Source organism: Bos grunniens, chromosome 4 (genome assembly GCF_055505025.1).
Source record: "Bos grunniens cultivar Pamir isolate PY7600 chromosome 4, Bosgru_T2T1.0, whole genome shotgun sequence".
Lineage (NCBI taxonomy): Eukaryota > Metazoa > Chordata > Mammalia > Artiodactyla > Bovidae > Bos > Bos grunniens.
In genome coordinates, this window is record NC_141168.1 from 25,848,031 (window position 1) to 25,871,721 (window position 23,691).

A 23,691-nucleotide genomic window follows, 5' to 3' on the forward strand; every position below is an offset into this window, starting at 1 on the left:
TGTACAGACATCTATCAGGACCATTTTTCTCATCCCAAGAGAGGGATTATGACCCTTGAGATGTGAGATTTTTAAACTACGTTAGATACCAAAGCACCTACCACTCACTGTTGTGATCAGGGGTGGGATGCATAAAAAATAAGTGGCAGACATTACATCTCATGCCACAGAAATAAAAAAAGGTCAAAACAGATTACTGTTAACAATTATATGTGAACAAATTGGATAACCTAGACCTTATTTTGATGACTTAGCATAAATTTTGAGGAGAGCGGTCCTTCTCTGGCATAATCAAAGACTGGGATCCAAACCTTTCCAGATGTATGACATGGCATACTAGTAGCCATGGGCTACTCCATGTCCACCTTTTACTGTTGGGGAAGTATCATCCCCTCCTTTGGCATGATAGGAAGGAGCTTGAGTCCAAGCTTTCTGGTTGTCCAGAATCGATTACACATTCAGCTGAGTCCACTTGTTATGGAGGTTAATAGGAATTTAGCTTCTTTTCTGAGTGGCTAGAAGATCAGTTTTGGACAAAATAACCCATATTCTGTTAAACTCACTTGTTAATTTCAGAATTTTCTCTGGCAATTATTTTTAATTTTGTATCTATATTATCATAGATGGCATTTCAAAAAATTTCAGGTTTTGCTATAAACTTTCCTCTTTGTATATTTTTACTGCATCCCATAGATTTTGGAGTGCTGTGTTTTTGTTTATCTGAAAGTATTTTCTAATTTCTCTATTGATTTCTTCTTTGACCCATTGGTTGTTCAGGAATGTGTTTTATTTTTCTTACATTTGTGAATTTTCCAGTTTTTCTTTTATTATTTTTAGTTTCATCACATTGTGGTTGAAAAAGATACTTGGTATGACTTTAACCTTCTTAAATTTTTAAAGACTTGTTGTGTGGCCTAACATGTTCCCTGTGCACTTGATAAGAATGTATATTCTGCTGCTGTTGAGTGAAAGGTTCTGTATATATCTGTTAGGTCAACGTTGTTTCGATCCACTGCTTCCTTATTGATTTTCTATTTGGATATTCTATCCACTATTGAAAGTGGGGTATTGAAGTCCTCTCCTATCAATATTATTGAATTGCTTTCTGTTTTTACTTTCAGATCTGTCATTGTTTGCTGTATTTAGCTTTTTGAAAGTTGTTTTGACTCTTCTGGGCCCTTTATTGTTGTTCAGTTGCTAAGTCGTGTCTGACTCCTTGCAACCCCATGAACTGCAGCATGCCAGGCTTTCCTGTCCTTCACCATCTCCCAGAGTTTGCTCAAACTCATGTCCACTGAGTTGATGATGCCATCCAGCCATTTCATCCTCAGTTGCCCCCTTCTCTTCCTGCCCTCAATCTTTCCCAGCATCAGGGTCTTTTCCAGTGAATCAGCTCTTCGCATCAGGTGGCCAAAGTATTGGAGCTTTAGTTTCAGCATCAATCGTTCCAGTGAATATTCAGGGTTGATTTCCTTTTTAGGATTGACTGGTTTGATCTCCTTGCAGTCCAAGGGACTCTCAAGAGTCGTCTCCAGCACCACAATTTGAAAACATCAGTTTTTTGTTTTTTTGGTTTTTTTTGTTTTTGTTTTTTTTAGCATTCAGCCTTCTTTATAGTCCAGCTCTCACTTCCATACATAACTACTGGAAAATCATAGCTTTGACTAGACAGACCTTTGTTGGCAAAGTGATGTCTCTGCTTTTAAATAAACTGTCTTGGTTTGTCATAACTTTTCTTCCAAGGAGCAAGCATCTTTTCATTTTGTGGCTGCAGTCACCATCTGCAGTGATTTTGGAGCCCAGGAAAATAAAATCTGTGACTGTTTCCACTTTTTCCACATCTTTTGCTGTGAAGTGATGGGACTGGGTACCATGATCTTAGTTTTTGAATGTTGAGTTTTAAGCCAGCTTTTTTACTCTCCTCTTAGACCTTCATCAAGAGGCTCTTTAGTTTCTCTTCACTTTTTGCCATAAAAGGTGGTGTCGTATGCATATCTGAGGTTATTGATATTTCTTCCTGCAGTCTTGATTCCAGCTTGTGCATCATCTAGCTCAGCATTTCACATGATGTACTCTGCATATAAGTTAAACAAGCAGGGTGACAGTATACAGCCTCAGTGTACTCCCTTTTTAATTTTGAACCAGTCCATTGTTCTATGTCTGGTTCTATCGTTGCTTCTTGATCTGCATGCAGGCTTCTCAGGAGACAGGTAAGGTGATGATGGTTTAAGTTGCTAAGTTGTGTCCAACTCTTGTGATCCCATGGACTATAGCCCACCAGGCTCCTCTGTCCATGAGATTTTCCAGGCAGGAATACTGGAGTAGTTTGCCATTTCCTTCTCCAGGGGATCTTTTTGACCCAGGGATCAAACCCGCGTCTCCTTCACTGCAGAAGATTCTTTACTGGCTGAGCCACCAGGGAAGCCCTACAGATGAAGTCCTTTATATTTCCATGTAAATTTTGGGACCAGCTTTGAATTTCTACAACAAAAAGCCTGCTGGTATTTTTATTGGGATTGCATTGAATAGAATAGATCTATTTTGGATAAACCAATTTAGGAAAATTGCCATTTTGATAGCAAGTCTTCCAGTCCATGAACAGAATTTTTCTCTGTTTATTTAGATTTCTCAGCAGGGTTTTATAGTTTTCAGTGTAAAAGTTTTGAATTGCTTTTATTAAATTTATTTCTAGGTATTTTATTCTTTCTGATGTTTTGAATAGTATTATTAATTTTATTTTGAATTAATTATTGCCAATATATAGAAATACAGTTGATTTTTTATTTTTTCATGTTAATTTGTATCCTGTAACCTTACTATGGCACCCCACTCCAGCATTCTTGCCTGGAGAATCCCATGGACGGAGGAGCCTGGTGGGCTGCAGTCCATGGGGTCGCAAGGAGTCGGACACGATTGAGCGACTTCCCTTTCACTTTTCACTTTCCTGCATTGGAGAAGGAAATAGCAGCCCACTCCAGTGTTCTTGCCTGGAGAATCCCAGGGACGGTGGAGCCTGGTGGGCTGCCATCTATGGGGTCACACAGAGTTGGACACGACTGAAGCGACTTAGCAGCAGCAGCAGCAACCTTGCTATGGTCATTTATTAATTCCACTTGTGTATTTGTGTGTGTGTGTGTGTGATATTCCTTGGGATTTTCATGTACAGGATTGTGTCATCTGAGAACAAAGACAGTTTTCTTTCTTTCCAAACTAGATGTTTTTAATTTTTTCCTAATTATATCATCTTGAACCTTCAGTACAATGTTGAGTAGAAGTGGTGAAAGCAGGTAGGCTTGCCTTGTCCCTAATCTTAAGGAGAAAGCATTAAGCATGATGTTAACCATAGCTTTTTTGAAGATGCCTTTTATCAGGTTGTGGGCATTCTCTTCAATCTTTAGTTTTCTTCAGAGTATTTATCATGAGTGGATATTAGATTTTGTTGATTTTTTTTAAATCTATGAAGATGATCAGTGGTTTCTGTCCCTTTCATTATTAATTTGGTATGTAACATAAATTAGATTTTCGGATGTTAAATCAATTTTTGTTCTTGATTATGGTTTATAATTCTTTTAAAATATTGGTGGATTCAGTTAGCTGATATTTTATTGAAGAGCTATATGTCTGTGTCAGGAGGGACATTGGTCTGTTGTTTTCTTGCGAGAATTTGTCAGGCTTTGTTAATCAGGTAATACTGGCATCACATCATTTGTTGGGAAATATTTTACCCTCACTTATGTTCTAAAAGAGTTTGTGAAAGATTGATATTATTTCTTTAAATATTTGATAGAATTAGCCAGTGAAGCTGTTGTGACCTCTGCTCTTTTTGAGGGAAGATTTTAAATAACTAACTCATAGTTCTGTTTAGATTCTATATTTTCTTTGTAAGTCAGGTTTTGTAGTTTGGTACTTTTAGGTATTTTGGCATTTCATCTAAGTTTGTTGGCATATAGTTGTTCATAATATTCTCTTACAATCATTTAAATTTCTTTAGGGTCAGTAGTATTGTTCTCTACTTCATTCCTGATTTTGGTAATTTGTATACCTTCTGTTTTATTTTGTTCTTTAGTCTAGCTAAAAGTTTGTCAATTTTTTTGAATTTTTACAAAGAACTAACTTTGTGTTTCATTGATTATTTTTTATTACTATATTTTTGCATTCTTGTCCATTGATCTCTGCTCTGATCTTTTTACTTTCTTTCTCCTTACTCTGTACTTGGTTTACTCTTCTTTTTCTAATTTCTTTATTGTAGATACTTAGGTTATTGATTTGAGAGCTTCTTCTTTTCTGGTACAGATGTTTGCAGCTATAAATTTCCCTTGAAGCATTGTTTTAGCTACATCTTCTACATTTTGATTTGTTATGTTTTTGTTGTCATTCTGTTTCAGATGTTTTCTTGTTTTTCATTTGATTTATTCTTGACCCATGGGTTAGTTAGAAATGGGTTTTTTAATTCTAAATATTGAGTATTTCCTTGATTGATTTTCTGATCATGTATTATTTAATTCAGTTGTTTTGGAGGAATATATTTTGATGATATCCGTCCTTTTAAATGTATTCAGACTTGTTTTATGACTGGCATTTAAAGTCTTTGAGAACTGTCCATATGCACTTGAAAAGAATGTATATATTACAGTCACTGGGTTGAATGTTGTGGGTTGAGTTGAGTGATTAAATTGTTCAAGTCTTTTATATCCTTAATGATTTTATCTAGGTGTTCTATCAACTATCAGGTAGGTTTAGACATCTCTGCTGCTGCTGCTGCTGCTGCTAAGTCACTTCAGTCGTGTCCAACTCTGTGCGACCCCATAGACGGCCCCCCACCAGGCTCCACCGTCCCTGGGATTCTCCAGGCAAGAACACTGGAGTGGGTTGCCATTTCCTTCTCCAGTGCATGAAAGTGAAAAAATAAAGTGAAGTCGCTCAGTTGTATCCGACTCCTAGCGACCCCATGGACTGCAGCCTACCAGGCTCCTCCACCCATGGGATTTTCCAGGCAAGAGTACTGGAGTGGGGTGCCATTGCCTTCTCCTAGACATCTCTAGCTATTGTTAAGTGATATATTTCTCCTTTTGTGTTAAGCTTTGCTTCATATATTTTGAGGCTCTGTTGTTAAGTTTGTATATGTTTATCATTGTTTTATCAATCTACTGTAATGAGCAGTTTCTCATTATGAAATACCTCTTTTTATCTCTTGTAATATTTTTTCTTAAATTCTGCTTGTCTAATTTTAATATAGCCACCCTCGATCTTGTATGATTAGTTTGCATAGCATATCGTTTCCCATCATTTTACTTTCATCTCATTTGTGTCTTTGAACCTGATGCATGTCTCTTGTAAGCAACACATAGTTTGAGTCTGCTTCTTTTCATCATATCTGGCAATCTTTGTCTTGTTGGAATGTTTAGACCATTCACATTTAATATAATTATTGATATGATTGTATTTAAGCTTTGCTATTTTGCTGTTTGTTCTATAGAAGTCTCCTTTTCTGTTCCTCTCTTCTTCTTTTCCTTCTTTTGTGTTAACATTTTCAGTATACTTTAATTCCTCTGTCAGTATTTTTACTTTTTTAAAAGTTGTTTCTCTTGGAATTAAAATATGCATTTTAATTTTCCACAATCTACTTCAGATTAGGGCTAATTTAATTTTGGTAAGATATAGAATCTTTGCTCCAGTGTAGTTCTGTTCTCTCCTTGCTCCTATTTGCTATTATTGTCATGTATATTGCTTGTATATACATTATAAATCCAACTACACTGTTACAATTGTTTTATACAATTTTATGTCCTTTAGTTAAGACAAATTAAAAAAAATTTACAGAATCATTTATATTAACTCACATATTTATCATTTCTAGTGCTCTTTATATCTCCTTGATTATTCATGTCATTGTTTGGAGTCAGTCTTTCAGTTTAACAGACTTCATTTAGTATTTTTTATAACATCAGGTATGTTAGCAATGCATTGTCTTAGGCATGATTTATCTGAGAATGTCCTTTTTTAATCTTCATTTTTAGATCATAGTTCTGCTGGATAGAGAATTTTTATTTTTTTACTTCAGCACTTTGAATATGGATTTTCTATTCCATTGTTTAAGGTGAAAAGCCAATAATTATATTGTAGCTCTTCTCTACAGTGTGATGAGTAGCTTTTATCTTGCTGCTGTCCTTATTTTGTCTTATGTCTTTGGCACTTTGACTGTTGTGTGTCTGTGTGTAGATCTTTTTGTATTTTTCCTACTTGGGATTTGTTGAGCTTCTCAAGTGTGTACATTAATATTTTAAACAAATATTGGGTGTTTTTGGTAATTATTTCTCAGGATATTCCTTTTGCTCCTTTGTCTCTCCCCTTTCCTTCTGGCATTTCTATCATGAAAATGTTGATACACGTGATCATATTCCACAGGTTTCTAAGGCTCTGTTTTTTTTTTGTTTGTTTGTTTGTTTTTTGTTCCTTCATTCTTTATTTTCCTTAGCTGGATTATCTCAGTTTAACCTGTCTTCAAGTTTACTTTTTCTACTGTTGGTACAAATCAGCTGTTGGAGTGCAGGTTTTAATTTTTTAAAAATTGTTTCTGGACTCTTTTTTTTAAATTGAGTATTGTTGATTTACAATACTGTGTTAGTTTCAGGTGTACAGCAACATTATTCATTCTTTTTTTATGGCTGAGTTATATAGTTCATTGTGTGTGTGTGTGTGTGTAGTCCATTGTGTGTGTGTATTAATATATATGTATGTATATATACGCATTCTTTATCCGTCATCTGTTGTTGAACATTCAGGTTGCTCCCGTGTTTTGGTTGTTGTATTGTGCTGCTGTGAACACTGGGCTGCATGTGTCTTTTCAAGTTAGAGTTTTTGTCTTTTCTGGTTGTGTGCCCAAAAGTAAGATTGCTGAATCAATTGGTAGCTCTATTTTTAGTTCTTAAGGATCCTCCGTACTGTTTTCCCTAGAGATTGCACCAGTTTACATTCTCACCAACAGTGTTAGAGGGTTCCCTTTTCTCCACATTCTCTCCAGCACTTACTATTTATAGACTTCTTGATGATAGCCATTCTGATTTTTTTTAATTTCAGCACTTTGAATATGGATTCTCTATTCCATTGTTTAAGATGAAAAGCCAATAATTATATTGTACCGCAACTCTGCAAGGTGTTGAGTAGCTTTTATCTTGCTTCTGTCATTCTTCTGTCTTAACGCCTTTCGCACTTTGACTGTGGTGTGTCTGTGTAGATCTTTGGTGTAAGTCGATACCTCATTGTGTTTTTTTAATAAAAATATTTATTTGGTCACATCCAGTCTTAGTTGCAGCACATGGGATCTATGTTGTGTCATGTGAGATGTTTCGTTGCGGTGCAAGGACCGTCTAGTTGTGGTCTGCAGGCTCTCAAGTTGGGGCACGTGGGCTCTGGAGTGCACAGGCTCAGTAGTTGCAGCACATGGGCTCTCTAGCTGTGGTGCTCAGGCTCTGGAGTGCACAGGCTCAGTAGCTGCAGTGCATAAGCTTAGTTGCCCTGAAAGGCATGTGGGATCTTAGTTCCCTAACCAGGATCAAGCCTGCATCCTCTGCAGGGCAGGGTGGATTCTTAAAACCACTGGACCACCAGGGAAGTCCCCCTCACTGTGATTTTTATTTGCATTTCTCTAATTACTGATTTTGACCATCTTTTCATATGCATGTTGTTCATCTGTATGTTTTCTTTAGAGAAATGTTTATTTAGGTCTTATGTCCATTTTTAAATTTTTCTATTTTTTTGATATTGAGTTGTATGAGCTCTTTGTGTATTTTGGAAATTAACCTGTTGTCAGTCACATTGTATGCAAATATTTTCTCACATTCTGTAAGTTGTCCTTTTGTTTGTTTTAATAGCTTTTCTTTTTTTGGACTGTGCTGGGTCTTCATTTCAGTGCATGGGCTCTCTAGTTGTGGTCCATGGGCTCTCTAGCTGTGGCATTGTAGGCTTAGTTGTCCTGTGGCATGTGGGTTCTTAGTTCCCTGACCAGAGTTTGAACCTGTGTCTCCTGCATTGGAAGGTATATTCTTAACCACTGGACAGCCAGGGAAGACCCCCATAGGTTGTCTTTTCATTTTGTGGGCTTCTTTGCTGTGCAGAATCTGTTAAGTTTGATTAGGTCCCATTTGTTTGTTTTTGCTTTTATTTCTTTTACCTTGGGAGACAGGTCTAAGAAAATATTGCTACGCTACATGTCAGAGAATGTTTTCTTATCTTCTGGGAGCTTTATGGTATTCTTATGTGTCTTTAAACCATTTTAAACCATTTTGAGTTTATTTTTGTATGTTGTGTGAAAGAGTGTTCTGATTTCATTGATTTACATGTAGCTGTCCAGCTGTCCCAGCACCACTTGCTGAAGAGACTGTCTTTTCTCCATTGTATATTCTTGCCTCCTTTGCTGAAGATTAATTGTATGGGTTTATTTCTGTTCTCTCTATTCTGTTCTCTTGATCTGTATGTCTGTTTTTATGCAGACCCCATACTATTTTGATTACTGTAGCTTTGTAGTATTGTCTGAGGTCTGGGAAGATTATACCTCCAACTTTGTTCTTTTTTTTCAGAATTGCTTTGCCAATTCTGGACCTTTTGTGGTGCCTTATAAATTTTAGGATTCTTATTCTAGTTCTGTGAAAAATGTCATGGAGAATTTGATAGAGATTGCCTTAAATCTGTAGATTGCTTTGGGTAGTATGGTCATTTTAATAATATTAATCTTTCCAGTCCAACAGTATGGAATATCTTTCCGATTCTGTGGGTCATCTTCAGTTTTCTTTGTCAGTGTTCAGAGTTATCAGCACATAGTTCTTTTACCTCCTGGGTTAGGTTTATTCCCAGGTGTTTCTTTCTTTAATGTGATTTTAAACAAATTTTTTTTAACTTTCTGGTATTTCATTGTTACTGTAAAGAAATGCAGCAGTTTTCTGTGTATTAATCTTGTACTCTGCTACCTTGATGAATTCATTTATTCTAATGGTTTTTGTGTGGAGTCTTTAGGGTTTTTTATATAGAATATCATGTCATCTGCATAGAATGACAGTTTTACCTCTTTCAAATTTGGTTACTTTTTCTTTTTCTTGTTTGATTGCTGTGGCTAGGATTTCCAATATTATGTTGAATAGCAGTGGTGAGAGTGGGCATCCTTATCTTGTTTTAGAATTTAGCAGGAAGACTTTCAGCTTTTCACTGTTGAGTATTATGTTGGCTGTGGGTTTGTCATAAATGATTTTTATTATGTTGAAATGTATCCCCTCTCTACCCACTTTAGTGAGAGTTTTTATCGTGGATTGATGCTGAATTTTATCAAATGCCTTTTTTACTTCTGTTGAGATGATCATGTGGTTTTTGTCTTTTTCTTTGTTGATGTGGTATATCACATTGATTTGCATGTGTTGAACCATCTTTGTGACTCTGGAATGAATCCAACTTGACTATGGTATATGCTCTTTTATATGTATTATTGGGTTGCTTAAATTTTATTGAGGATTTTTCCATCTTTATTTGTCAAAGATGTTGGCTTGTAATTTTCTTTTTTGTAGTGTTTTTGTTTGTTTTTGATATGAGGGTGAATCATCATAGAATGACTTTGGGAATGTTCCCTCCTCTTAAATCTTTTGGAATAATTTGAGAAGGATAGATAAATTCCTCTTTGTATGTTTGGTAGAATTCCCCAGTGAAGCCATCCAGTTCTGGACTTTTTTTTGCAGGGAGTTTTTTGGTTTGTTTTTTTATTACAGATTTGATTTCACTTCTAATGATTGGTCTGTTCAAATTATGTTTCTTCTTGATTCAATTTTGGCTGACTGTGTGTTTCTAAAACCTATTTCATCTTGGTTGTTCAAACTGTTGGTTTGTTCATAGTATTTTCTTATGTTTTTTTTGCATATCTGTGATATTGGTTGTTATTGCTCATTTCTTATTTTGTTTATTTGGATCCTCTCTTTTTCTTGGTCATCTTGGCTAGAGGCTTATTTATTTTGTTTGTCTTTTCAAAAAACCGGCTCTTGGTTTAATCGATATTTTCTATTATTGTTTTGATCTCTGTTTTATTTATTTCCTCTCTAATCTTTATTATTTCCTTCCTTCTGATGACTTTGGGTTTTGTTTATTCTTTTTTCCCCAAGTTCTTTTAGGTGGTAGGGTAGATTATTTGAGGTTTTACTTATTTCTTGAGAAAGGCCTGTATCATGAATTTCCCTCTTTGAACTACTTTTGCTGCATCCTGTAGATTTTTGTAAGGTTGTGTTTTTCACTATCATTTGTCTTGAAATATTTTCTGATTTCCTCGTTGACTTACTGGTTTTTCTAGTAGGATGCTGTTTAGTCTTCATGTAATTGTTCTTTTTTCCCCATCTTTCTTTCTGTGGTTGATTTCTAGTTTCATCCTGTTGTGGGCAGAAAAGATGCTTCAAATAATTTATGTTGTCTTAAATAAGTTGAGACTTGTTTTCTGTTCTAGTATATAGTCTATCCTAGAGAATGTTCCATGACCACTTGAAAAGAGTGTGTATTTCTTTGTTTTTTCTTTTTTGAAGGGGGATGAAATATCCTGTAGATATCAATTAAGTACATCCATTCTCTTGTGCCATTTAGGATCTCTCTTGCCTTATTACTTTTCTGTCTTGAAAAATCTGTTAATTGATGTCAGTGGGATGGTAAAGTCTCCTGCTCTTACTGTATTCCTGTTAATTTCTCCCTTTATGTCTGTTGTATTAATCCCTTCACCATTTTATAGTGTCCTCCTTTGTCTTCCTTTATAGAGTTTGTTTTAAAGTCCATTTTGTCTGATATGAATATTGCTACCCCTACTTTTGATGCTTTTGAACTGTGGTGTTGGAGAAGACTCTTGAGAGTCCCTTGGACTGCAAGGAGATCCAACCAGTCCATTCTGAAGAAGATCAGCCCTGGGATTTCTTTGGAAGGAATGATGCTAAAGCTGAAACTCCTGTACTTTGGCCACCTCATGCAAAGAGTTGACTCATTGGAAAAGACTCTGATGCTGGGAGGGATTGGGGGCAGGAGGAGAAGGGGACGAGAGGATGAGATGGCTGGATGGCATCACCAACTCGATGGACGTGAGTCTGAGTGAACTCCGGGAGTTGGTGATAGACAGGGAGGCCTGGCGTGCTGCAGTTCATGGGGCGCAAAGAGTCGGACACGACTGAGCGACTAAACTAACTAACCAACCCCTACTTTCCTGTTGTTTCCATTTGCATGAAATCTTTTTTCATGCCTCACTTTCAGTCTGTGTGTGTCTTTCATCCTAAAGTGAATGTCTTATAGGCAGTATGTTGTAGGTTCTTATTTTTTTATCCAAGCAGATTTGAATTTTTTATTCTAGTTATACACTGTTCTAAATCCAGAGTTTCTATTTGGCGCCTTTTTTTTTTCTTTTTTGATAATCTCCTTTGGGTGAAGCATGACTGTCATGCCTGTAGTTGTTAAATTCCTTTTAATTCTTTAGATATGGTTTCCTTTGCTTCTTTGAACATATTTATATTAGTTGACTTAGGGTTTTTGCCTAGTAAATCCAACATCTGGGCTCCCTTGAGTAATTTCTACTGCTTTTTTCCTGTATATATGGGCCATATCTCACTATTTCTTTGTGTGTGTCATAACATTTTTGTCAAAAACTGGATATTTAATATACTGTGGTAACTGGCAATCTTACTTCCCCCTTCTCCGTCCTTGGGGTTTGCTTGTTGTTGTTGTTTAGTGACTTTCCAGAAGTAATTCTGCGGTCCTTACTCTCTGTCATTCTTTATCCCTACTGAAGTCTCTACTTGATTAACTGAGTGTTAGGATAATAATTTCACAGATTATTTTTTTTAATGCTTTCGACCAACATATCTCCCATCTTTTTATCAGTGGGCACTTTGTGTGTTGGAGCATGCCTTCTATGATCTGGCAGTTCATAACTCTGTCTTAGCCTTCCCTTCCTAATTGTGCAGAAACTCAAAGTCAAGTATGAGTGAGAGGCTCAAGCTCTCTCAGAATTTCCTGGGTATGTGCACAGCCTTCTAGATCCTAGGAGTATGTCAGAAGCGGGTGTCTCATTTCTTACATTTTCTTTTTAATGTTTTTTGGGCCAGTTTCTTGTTTGCCCCAACTAGAGTCACTGCCTACGGCACTGCAGTGTTCAACAACTGCTGCTGATTTTGGGGAGACAGATCTCCTGGGGATAGGACCTCCCTCACTGAATGACATCTGAGTGAGATGAGATAAAAATTAGCTTTGGGGAGTTCCTTGGCAGTCGAGTGGTTAGGACTCCATGCTACTACTACAGATGACATGGGTTCAGTCCCTGTTTGGTGAACTGAGATCCCAATACTGTGTGGCATGTTCCCCCACTAGGGGAAAAAAAAAAAAAAAGGTTAGCTTCATGAATGGGGCTATTTTAGGGAGCATCAGGTCAAGTTGTGACTGTGGTCTAGGGACAGGGCTTTTGATGGTGCTCCAGATTCATCTGCCCCATTCAGTGGCTATTGGGCTGCTGGCTTTCAGAGCTAGTATGGTTCTGAGGCCCTGCTTTTCAAGGCTACCATGAAGCTGGGAAGAGGGCATGAAGTAGAGCAAGTTAAAATACCAGAATACAAGGGCCTCCCAGGTGGCGCTAGTGGTAAAGAACTGTCCTGCCAATGCATAAGAGATGCAAGACATAAGAGATGCAGATTCAATCCCTGGTTTGGGAAGATCCCCTGGAGGAGGACATGACTACCCACTCCAGTATTCTTGCCTGGAGAATTGCATGGACAGAGGAGCCTGGCAGGCTGCGGTCCATAGGGTGGCAAAGAGTTGGCCACGACTGAAGTGACTGAGCACAGATAGCAAACAAAATACCAGAAAGCTTACTGGTCTCATGAAAATCCAGCAATTCATCTTGAATAAATATTTCTAGGATTGTTGCAAGCCTTTGGCTATTTTCTAAAGTGCTGAAAAAGTTGATTTTGAAATTTACACTAGTATTCTCATTGGTTTTATGGAGTGGTGGATTTTTAGAGGTCCTTCGTTCATATTTCCAAAGTGCTTCTCATTCTGTCTGTGCTTTTAACCACTGTGCACATTGCCTCTGTTCTTTATGATGTCTAATTATGCCCCATGTCTATTTACTGTTAGCCATGAAAGTCCAGTCTTTGATTTCATTGAGAGCTGCTTGCGAAATAAACATGAAATGGTCATTTATGAAGCTGCTTCAGCTATCATCCATCTTCCTAACTGTACTGCAAGGGAGTTGGCACCTGCTGTTTCAGGTTGGTTGTATATTTGATAACTGGCTTTAGTTTATAGTCTTATTTTTTTTAAGTTCCATAAGTCTGCAGAATAGGTATTTTTGAACCTTAGCTCTGTATATATATATATATAGCCTTTCCATTCTGATATGCAGATTATTTATTTTGGTACTTTAATTATAGTTGTACTTTCATATCCTTGGTTCTACATCCTGTTGATTCAACCAGATTGATTCATGGTTGATTGAATCCTTAGATGTGGGACCTGCAGATACCAAGGGCTGAATGTACTACACGATTTTCTATAAGGTTCTTTAGCATCCCCAGATTTGGGTATCTGCCAGGGGTCCCAGCAGATGTGGAAGGGTGACTATACTTCTCTTTCTGAAGTTATTTCCTAATATTCAGAACATTTAAGATTTTACTTAGAAAAAAGTAAAAAACAAGTAAATTAAGTTTTCTTTCATGTTTAAAAAGCCCATTTTCTCTTATAACTATAAATATTCCTATTCTTTAAGTTCAGATATTAATGGGTATATTAATTTTTTAGGAAAAAGAATAAACTTTGTTTCCTATATTTAAAGTTTTTATAACTCAACAAAAAGTACTTTTTCTAGTTTTGATGGTATATTTTAATGTGAATTTTTGATGCTATGATCTAATTTCCTTATGTGTATTTTTAATATGATTCTTCATGTGCTATATTTTCAGAAATATGCTAAATGTTGAAATGAGCTATATTAACAGTGACCCTTTTTCTTTCCTAGTTCTTCAGCTTTTCTGTAGTTCTCCTAAGCCAGCTTTGAGATATGCAGCTGTGAGGACCTTGAACAAGGTAGGGGTTCTTTTTCTAACTATTGTTTTGTATCAGTGTTTGATTCAGAAACATTAAATTGAAGCATTTGGCTTTCTGTCCAAAGTTAGTAGATATGATTTATGGGCTTCACTTCGTAGCACCTCACTTGCATTTGTGGCCTTACATGTGGCCATAGGTAGTATTATTCAATTAAGGATTATAATTCATTTCTGACTTTAAGCATTTTACATTCAAGAGCCATACTATCCAATATGACAGACATTAGCCATAAGTGGCTGTTTCCATTTAAGTTAATTATAATTAAATAAAAATTTAAAAATTCAGTTCCTCAGTCATTGTAGTCACACATCATGTGCTCAATACCCATGTGTTGTTATTGACTATCATATTAGACACTGCATATATAAAATATTTCCATCACTGCAGAAAGTTCTCTTGGACAAGACTGGTCTATAGCAACACTATCCAGTAGAAACACTTACATAAGTCACTTGTGTAATTTTACATTTTATTGTAGCCACATTAAGTTTTTTTATGATGAGATTGATTTTAATAATACATCTTATTTACCATCATGTTTAAAAAATATAATTTTATACTGATTGTGTATTGATACATTTTTACCTTCTAGCTTTTCATACTAAGTCTTTGATATTTAGTTTATTTTGTATTTACAGCATACCTCAATTTGGAATAGTCATATTTCAAATGCTTAGTAGTCATGTGTGGTTATTGGCTACCATATTGGACAGTGTAAATCTGGAGGATACAGTGCAAAGCACAGAATGAATTAAATAACTATAAAAATTTTAAATGAAAGTTTAATATTATAGAAGACTGATCTAATGTAGTTACATACATTATTACACTAGATTACAGTAGATTATAAATTAATTGTATGAACAGTTGGAGAAGAGAGAAATTAGAGCAGCCAACGAAGAAGCTTTTATAGAACAATATGAATTGTATTTTGAAGAGTTGATATAGGTGTACATTTCTTCATCTATAATCTTGCAGCCAAATGTATCTGAGAACTCACCAATTTTTGAATTTTAGAGAGGTAATATCATGCCATCTCTTAAATTAATACTAACTAACCCCTTTGTGCCTGGAGCAATTAGACACAGACACATTAATATTTCTGCTTTATATATATGACTGTCCTCACTAACTGGAATAAATTAATACTTCAGTTCAGTTCAGTCGCTCAGTCGTGTCCGACTCTTTGCGACCCCATGAACTGCAGCACGCCAGGCCTCCCTGTCCATCACCAACTCCCGGAGTTCACTCAAACTCACGTCCATCGAGTTGGTGATGCCATCCAGCCATCTCATCCTCTGTCATCCCCTTCTCCTCCTGCCCCCAATCCCTCCCAGAATCAGAGTCTTTTCCAATGAGTCAACTCTTTGCATGAGGTGGCCAAAGTACTGGAGTTTCAGCTTTAGCATCATTCCTTCCAAAGAACACCCAGGACTGATCTTCTTTAGAATGGACTGGTTGGATCTCCTTGCAGTCCAAGGGACTCTCAAGAGTCTTCTCCAACACCACAGTTCAAAAGCATCAATTCTTCGGCACTCAGCCTTCTTCACAGTCCAACTCTCACATCCATACATGACTGCTGGAAAAACCATAGCCTTGACTAGACGTACCTTTGTTGGCAAAGTAATGTCTCTGCTTTTGAATATGCTATCTAGGTTAGTCTTACATTAGTTTGGGTCATGTTATGCTGTGAAGTGAATTTTGATGCCAGTACTTTGCTGAGTTTTCAAAATTTTAGCATTGTATTGTAAAGGATTCTATACCAGTACTGGGTTAGGCAGAGAGGTGAACATCATCAATAAAAGCAAAGAATCAGGTCAATGACAGACATGTTTTAGTGGCCATGTCCAATCCAATTTGGCTGGAGTTTGCTTGCTTAAATACCACAAGTGTTGTAAGTGATACTAAGTTTAAATATGTTTGAGCAATGTTTATCATTCTAGTTCCTACTCTCAGAGATCCTAACATCTAGTAGAATAGATAACTATGAACACATGTACTACGAGGAGAAACAGTCCAACTGTAGTAAAAGACAGACTATGATATTGTTATAAAAGTTATAGAAACCTGTGAAGATAAAGTTCTATGCAGTACTATAACTAGCAGTTAATCATTTATCAAATAATATAGCATACTTTATTAATCCGAAGCATTCATCTTGAAATACTTATTTTTTAACTTATGCTGTTTCATTTAGATTTTTAAAAGCCATTTACATTAAATAAAATTCATATTTTCCTTTTATTTTTTAAAATTCTGGTCTTTGTTAGTAGCAGTTTGCTTAATTTTTTTCTTGCCCTTCGACAAGGTGGCAATGAAGCACCCCTCTGCTGTTACTGCCTGCAATCTGGACCTAGAAAACTTGATCACGGACTCAAACAGAAGCATTGCTACCCTGGCCATTACTACGCTTCTCAAAACAGGAAGTGAGAGCAGTGTGGACAGGCTCATGAAGCAGATATCATCCTTTGTGTCTGAAATCTCAGATGAGTTCAAGGTAGGAGTTTAAATATGACCATGTTTTCTCCCAGTCTCTGGCTTACCGTAACATTTCTGTTCTTAATAGTGTCTTTTGATGAACAAAAGTTTTAAGTTTCATTAAATCTAATTTATTAATTTTTTTCTTTCCCAGTTATTGCTTTCTGTGTCCTCAAAAACGTTTTTCTAAGTCTTCAAGATACTTTGCCATGTTTTATTGTGAATGTTTTACAGTTTTAGCTTTTACATTTTGGTCTGTGATCCAACTTGAATTAATATTTGTGTGTAAGTTCAGGTTTTTTTCCATTGTGATTTCCAGTTATTCCAGCATAATTTAAAACATTTCTCTTTCCCCACTGGAGTGCTTGACATCTTTGTCTAAAAAGCAGATACACATATAATTGCAGGTATGTTTCTGGGATGCTTATCACATTCTGTGGAACTATTTGTTGGTCCTATGCCAGTATCAGACTATATCAATTAATGTAGCTTCATGGTACCTCTTAAATGTGTGGTCTACCAACTTTTTCATTTTTTGTAATATTTTATTCCTTTGCTTTCCATATAAAATTTACAATCAGATTATAATTTCTGTAAAACAAAGCCTTCTAGGATTATGATTGGAGTTGTGTTAAATCTATAATCAATTTGGGGAAAGCTAACAGCTTAATAATTATTCTTCAGTTCATGAATATGGCAAATCGCTCCCTTTATTTAGGTCTTCTTTAATTTATCTGAGCAATGTTTCATAGCATTTACTCTAGAGGTATTGCACATCTTTTGTTAAGTTAATATCTAAATATTTTATGCTTTTAAAAATCCATTTTATTAACATTTCTATTTCATTGTTTCTACTACTATTATATTAATAATACTTTTTTTTTAACTTTCCCATAACTCAATATTCTTGCTAAGTTCCCTTTTTTTTGAGTTCCCTTATTAGTTCTAGTAGTTATATACATCCCTTAGGATTGTTTTATGTAAATAATCATGTTATTGTGAATAGATACTTCATTTCCAATTCAAGTACCTTTCCTTTTTTTCCTTGTCTTATTAAAATGGCTAGGACTTCCAATACAGTGTTGAGTAGAACTGGTGAGAATGTGTCAAAGAAAATCAAAGTAGCAATAAATTTTAGTTAGATGAATTAAAGTTAAAAGATTTTATTCCTTCATTTTTATTTAATTCTCAGTCAAGAGGTATAACTGACCCTATTTACTCTCTTCTCGTATTTACCTACTTTTAAAAAACCAACTTAGCCTGTGTATTCAAGTAGACATTTTGAATCTTTGGGAAACTGGGAGGTTATGAAGTTCCTTTTGTACTGTAGTTTATTGAATGCATCTCCTATGTGTGAACGTTTGGATACTTTGCAGTATTCTGTGATTACAGATAATGCTGCAGTGGACAACCTTATATCTATGTTTTCTTGAAATTTGGTGGTGTGTCCTGAGGGTAAATTTCTAGAAGTTCATATGCTAGGCTGAAGAGTAGATAAGTATGTAGTTTTAGAGAATGTTAAATTCTACCAGCCTGTTTCCCCATACCCTCACCAGTAGAGTACATATATTGTATTTTGAAGTTTTTCCAACCAGATGGACTAGAAAGGGTATCTCAGTGTAGTTTTAACTTGAATTTCTCTTATTATGAGGGAACGTAAACATCCTTTCATATTTTTAAAGATCATTTAATTTCTTTTTGAATATTGTCTGCTCATGTCTTTTTCTAATTTTCTGTAGGGTTTTTGGTCTTTTGTTTCCTTTATTAAAGTTTTTTGTATATTAGGGATATTGGTTCTTTAACTGTGAAATGTGTTATGATGTTTTATCCCAATTTGTCATTTGTCCTTTGATTTTTCTTATGATACTTTGGTCATGCACAAGTTTTTAATTTTTATGCAAATTTGTTAATCTTTTCTTTTACTGCATTGGGCTTTTGAGTAATAACAATTCACCCGTGGAGAGGGGGAAGAATTCACCCATGTTTTCTTCTAGTATATGTATAATTTCATATTAAATATATGATCTATTAGGTTTTTTTTTTTAATTTTATTTTATTTTTAAACTTTACATAATTGTATTAGTTTTGCCAAATATCAAAATGAATCCATCACAGGTATACATGTGAGAAATGGATCTTACAGTTTTCCAATGACTATCCAGTTGTCCACCACCCCCCAATTTTATTTAAAGGGCTGTCTTTGCCCTGTATCTGAGATATCACTTTTACCATATACTAAAGTTCCATATGTATTAATACTTGTGTCTGTTTGGAGGTTTTCTGTTCTATTCTGTTGTTCTCTTTATCTATTCATACATTAGTACCACACACTGTTTTAAATATTTGTATTAAATATTTTAACTAAATATTTTAAAAATTTGTATTAAATATTTAAAAAATTTGTAAGGATGTTTTAATATCTATTAGTCTTCTCTCTTGATGAAAGTGAAAGAGGAGAGTGAAAAAGTTGGCTTAAAGCTCAACATTCAGAAAACTAAGTGGGGAAACAGTGGAAACAGTGTCAGACTTTATTTTTTGGGGCTCCAAAATAACTGCAGATGGTGATTGCAGCCATGAAATTAAAAGACACTTACTCCTTGGAAGGAAAGTTATGACCAACCTAGATAGCATATTCAAAAGCAGAGACATTACTTTGCCAACAAAGGTCCGTCTAGACAAGGCTATGGTTTTTCCAGTAGTCATGTATGGATGTGAGAGTTGGACTGTGAAGAAAGCTGAGCACTGAAGAATTGATGCTTTTGAACTGTGGTGTTGGAGAAGACTCTTGAGAGTCCCTTGGACTGCAAGGAGATCCAACCAGTCCATTCTAAAGAAGATCAGTCCTGGGATTTCTTTGGAAGGAATGATGCTAAAGCTGAAACTCCAGTACTTTGGCTACCTCATGCGAAGAGTTGACTTATTGGAAAAGACCCTGATTCTGGGAGGGATTGGGGGCAGGAGGAGAAGGGGACGACAGAGGATGAGATGGCTGGATGGCATCACCGACTCGATGGACGTGAGTTTGAGTGAACTCCGGGAGTTGGTGATGGACAGGGAGGCCTGGTGTGCTGCAGTTCATAGGGTTGCAAAGAGTCGGACACGACTGAGTGACTGAACTGAACTGAGTCTCCTCTCATAGCTCTTTATTTTCCTTAGCTGTTTTTACATGCTTATATTTCTTTTGAACTTTAGTATTAGCTCATCTAGTGGCTTCGTTTAAAAAATCTTATTGGCATTTTTATTGAGATCACATTAAATTTATAAGTTTTCTTAGGGGAGAATAAATAATAATGTTGAGATATCCTAACCAAGAACAAAGGATATTTTAAAATTTAAATCTACTTTTGTGCCTTTCATGAATATTTTATGGTATTTTTCTATTAGATTTGAATGTTTTAAAAATTATTTTCTTATGTACTTTATTGTTGTTTCTATTATAAATCTTCTTTTATTCATTATATCTTCTAAAGTAGTTATTATTCATGTGTATGAGTAGTATTATTTTTGCATGTTAACTTTACAACCTGCTACCTTGCTGAATTATTTTATTGAGTTAGTTTTATCATCAATTCTCTGAAGTTTTCCACATTATTTTGTTATATCATCTATAAATAAAGATGATTTTGTCTTTTATTTTCTAATTTTTATTCCTCAATTGTTTTCTCCTGTCTACTCACATTGGCTAATTAGTGCCAGAATAATGTCAAATAATAGTCAAGATAGTAGCACCGTTTTCTAGTTTCTGATCTTAAAGCAAATGACTCTTGGGGTTCTCTGTTAAGTAATATGCTGCCAACAGGATTGAGGGAGTATGTGTGTGTGTGTGTGCGTAACATGAAAGTTTCCGTCCATTCCTATCTTATGTTTTAAAGAATTTTTAAGGGACTTTCCTGGTCCAGTGGTTAAGAATCCACCTGCCAATGCAGGGGACATCCAGTTCCCTGGTCCAGGAACTAAGATCCCATGTGCCACGGAACAGCTAAGCCCATGTACCAAAAATACTGATGCCCATGTATTCTAGAGCCTGTGCTTTGCAGTAAGAGAAGCCACCGCCACAAGAAGCCTGCTCACTGCAACTAGCCCACACTTGCCACACCTAGAGGAAGCCCACACACAGCAATGAAGAGCCCGTGTGCCACAACAAAGACCCAGCACAGCCAAAAATAAAGAAAAAAAAGAATTTTTATTAGAAATAAGTGTTGGATTTTATCAAAGGCTTTTCAGCATCTGTGGATGTAGTTATATTCTGTCATATTCTTCTTCTTCTTAGACTCATTAATATTGATGAATTATTTTAATTTTCTAATGTCAAACCATTCTTGCATGCTTGGTATACATTCCATTTCATCATGGGATATTATTTTCTTACTGTAGGATTGGAGTCTGTTAGCCAATTATCACTTGGAATTTTTGTATCAATATTCACAAATGATTTCCATCTATAATTTTTCTTTTAGCACATATACTGTCTTTATTAGGTTTATATGTCATTGCTTCATAACAATTGTAGTTATTTCCCTTCATATTCTATGCTCTGAAACAACATACATAGATTTGGGACTGTCTGGTTATTCTCCAGTCTCCATACATTTCTTGCATTTCTGCACACCCAGCAAATTACACACTAACTGCCCTTTGTTTCCTACTTTATCAGTTTTGTTCCCTTTGTATAGTACAAAGTTTCTTCCAATCTCAAAAGATGTAAGCATCTCCCTTAAGTAGTTAAGGGCAGATTTCCATATAGCCCTAGAAGAGACAGTCAGTCCTCCCTATAGAGCAAAAAGCAAACATGCTTATTGCCAAGTGTAATAAAGATGATGTTTCCCTTCTGAATAAATGACTGGCATGCTTACTGCCCACTGTCAAATATTCAAGTTCCATATCTCAGATTCTCCTGTAATGCTGCCTACTGTGGGCTCAAGTGTTATCTGGTCCTTTTTGCCTCATCCTGTGGGTACTGGGGCTCAGAAAACTGAGCCCCAAATGCCGATACACTCGCTACTGCTTTTGCTGTGAGTAAATAACTGTCTTTCATCTCTCATTCGGGATCCTTGTGTTCTCTTCCAGAATCCATGAAATTATGGTAGTCTATACAGTTTGCAAGTAGAATAAAAGTCTCACATCCTTTTTACTTCTTGACACTGGTCTTTAAAATTGTGGTAAAAATTTCCTAGAAACCATTTTGTGAAGTAGTTCCTTGGTGACTTTCTTTGTTTCTTCTCTGGAAAGCAGTCTGTTTAAGTTTTTTTTTATCTTTACTGTTCACTTTAAAATTTTTATGTGAAAATTTTAAATGTAAAATTTTAAAATATGCTCGAAGCTTATTTTGCTTTGGAGCAAAGGGAGGGATCTCTTGAATGCACCTCACTTTTACTCTTCTTTCTATTTTCCTTTCCTCTTTGACTTTCTTTCACAAAGAACCATTATTGTCATTTTAGTTAATTATGGTGCCTTCTTGGCTTGTGGTAAATAAGAGGGAATGTATGCTTAAGTAGTTAAAGTTCTGAAGACGAACGCCCTTTCTATGTTTTTCTCTAGGTGGTAGCTGTACAGCCATTATACAAGGGGCATGTCCTTTTTGTTTGTTTTTCTACAGGTCGTGGTTGTACAGGCAATTAGTGCTCTCTGCCAGAAATACCCTCGAAAGCACAGCGTCATGATGACTTTCCTCTCCAACATGCTCCGAGACGATGTAGGTGGACTGCTTTGTAATTGTGGGAAGTTGCTCGCTTCAGTTCTTATACCCTAGTGTTTAAAGCGGCTTTCCTTATCATCTCAGCATGCCTATCAAATAATATTCTCAATTCTAGCTTCTGTTTTATTGCTAAACATATTCTTGCTTTTGACTTTCCCACTTGGAGGGAAAAAACATTTTTGTTTCTTTCAGAAGGGAAGGGAAATGAAATTTGAATGTTACATCATAAGCCTTGGAGTAAAATAATTTTTCCAAAAAGTGCCCTCAGAGTGAATGGCAGTTTTTCTTCTTTTGCCAGGGAGGCTTTGAATATAAGCGGGCCATCGTGGACTGCATAATCCACATTGTAGAAGAGAACCCTGAAAGTAAAGAGGCAGGTCTAGCCCACCTCTGTGAATTCATCGAGGACTGTGAACACACTGTTCTGGCTACAAAGATCCTACACTTGTTGGGCAAAGAGGGCCCCAGGACACCTGTCCCCTCCAAGTATATCCGCTTTATTTTTAATAGGGTTGTCCTGGAGAATGAGGCCGTCAGAGCTGGTGAGTAATTGGAGCACTGATGATGAGCATAACTGGTAATCTTGGGAAATACTTAACTCAAGGGGGTGGTAATGAAATTGGAAAATGACATTGCAATGTCTGTTTGGTGGTGGGATCTTGGAGCATACTTAGGCCTCAGATATACAGCTTTCTCTTTGTATTCCAATTTCTATCCTGATTTCAGCCTTGTATCAGAGACAAATAACCCTTGACCTTCAAATTGACAGAAGACTTTGATGGTGTCATCCTTTTTTTCAGCTAAGGCCTCAAGTATGAATGTCTTTGAAATTTGTCTCCCACTGTAGCTTGTAAGTGGCTTTTTGAACAGATCTTAGGAATTTTTTTACTTCCTTCTCTCTAATTGTTCCTTTTCCTTAGCATGTGAACTGGTCCAAATCTCTCCTGTTAAAACTACAGGCCTTCATTTGATTCATTGTCTCTCACTAGGTACTGACCATATTTCCTGTTACAGAACCTTGAAGCAGCCATTACCAGCTGCCTCTCTGAACTTACTTTCCATTTTCTATTCAGTTCCCTATAATCTTGCTCTCTCCCTTAAAAATCTTCTGAAGCAATTTTTTTTTTTAAATCCTTAAAAGCTAGCTAGAAAATCAAGTTAGACACTTTAATGTTCTTATCCTTATTCACCTCAGTCAATCTGATGGGCTGTTGACTAAATACTTCATGAAACTCTCTTCCCTTGGTTTCCACAAATAGCCTGCATCTTTCTACCATTCCTCAGTCTTCTTTACAGAGCTTCTCTTCCATTCCTTAAAATGTTAGTTTTCTTTAGGGGGTTGTCTTCTCAACATCCACATTCTTGTGATCATTTTCAGAGTTCTGCTGATATGCTGTGGCATTGTAGTCATGTCTCTCTCC

General features: G+C 36.0%; 1 protein-coding gene across 12 annotated transcripts in view; it reads left to right on the plus strand.

Annotated features, from left to right (window-relative positions):
* COPG2 (coat protein complex I subunit gamma 2) overlaps nucleotides 1-23,691 on the plus strand; it is a 185,166-nt gene that overhangs the window by 57,473 nt on the left and 104,002 nt on the right. For all 12 annotated transcript variants that reach the window (XR_015162144.1, XR_015162145.1, XM_086395614.1 and 9 more), the window contains 5 exons: nucleotides 13,129-13,262; nucleotides 14,009-14,076; nucleotides 16,406-16,594; nucleotides 22,172-22,267; nucleotides 22,569-22,812. Coding sequence is in view for 10 of the 12 variants with exons in the window: in XM_086395614.1 (XP_086251740.1) it covers nucleotides 13,129-13,262; nucleotides 14,009-14,076; nucleotides 16,406-16,594; nucleotides 22,172-22,267; nucleotides 22,569-22,812 (731 nt within the window). In the remaining 2 variants the exon portion in view is untranslated. The remainder of the gene's footprint in view (nucleotides 1-13,128; nucleotides 13,263-14,008; nucleotides 14,077-16,405; nucleotides 16,595-22,171; nucleotides 22,268-22,568; nucleotides 22,813-23,691) is intronic.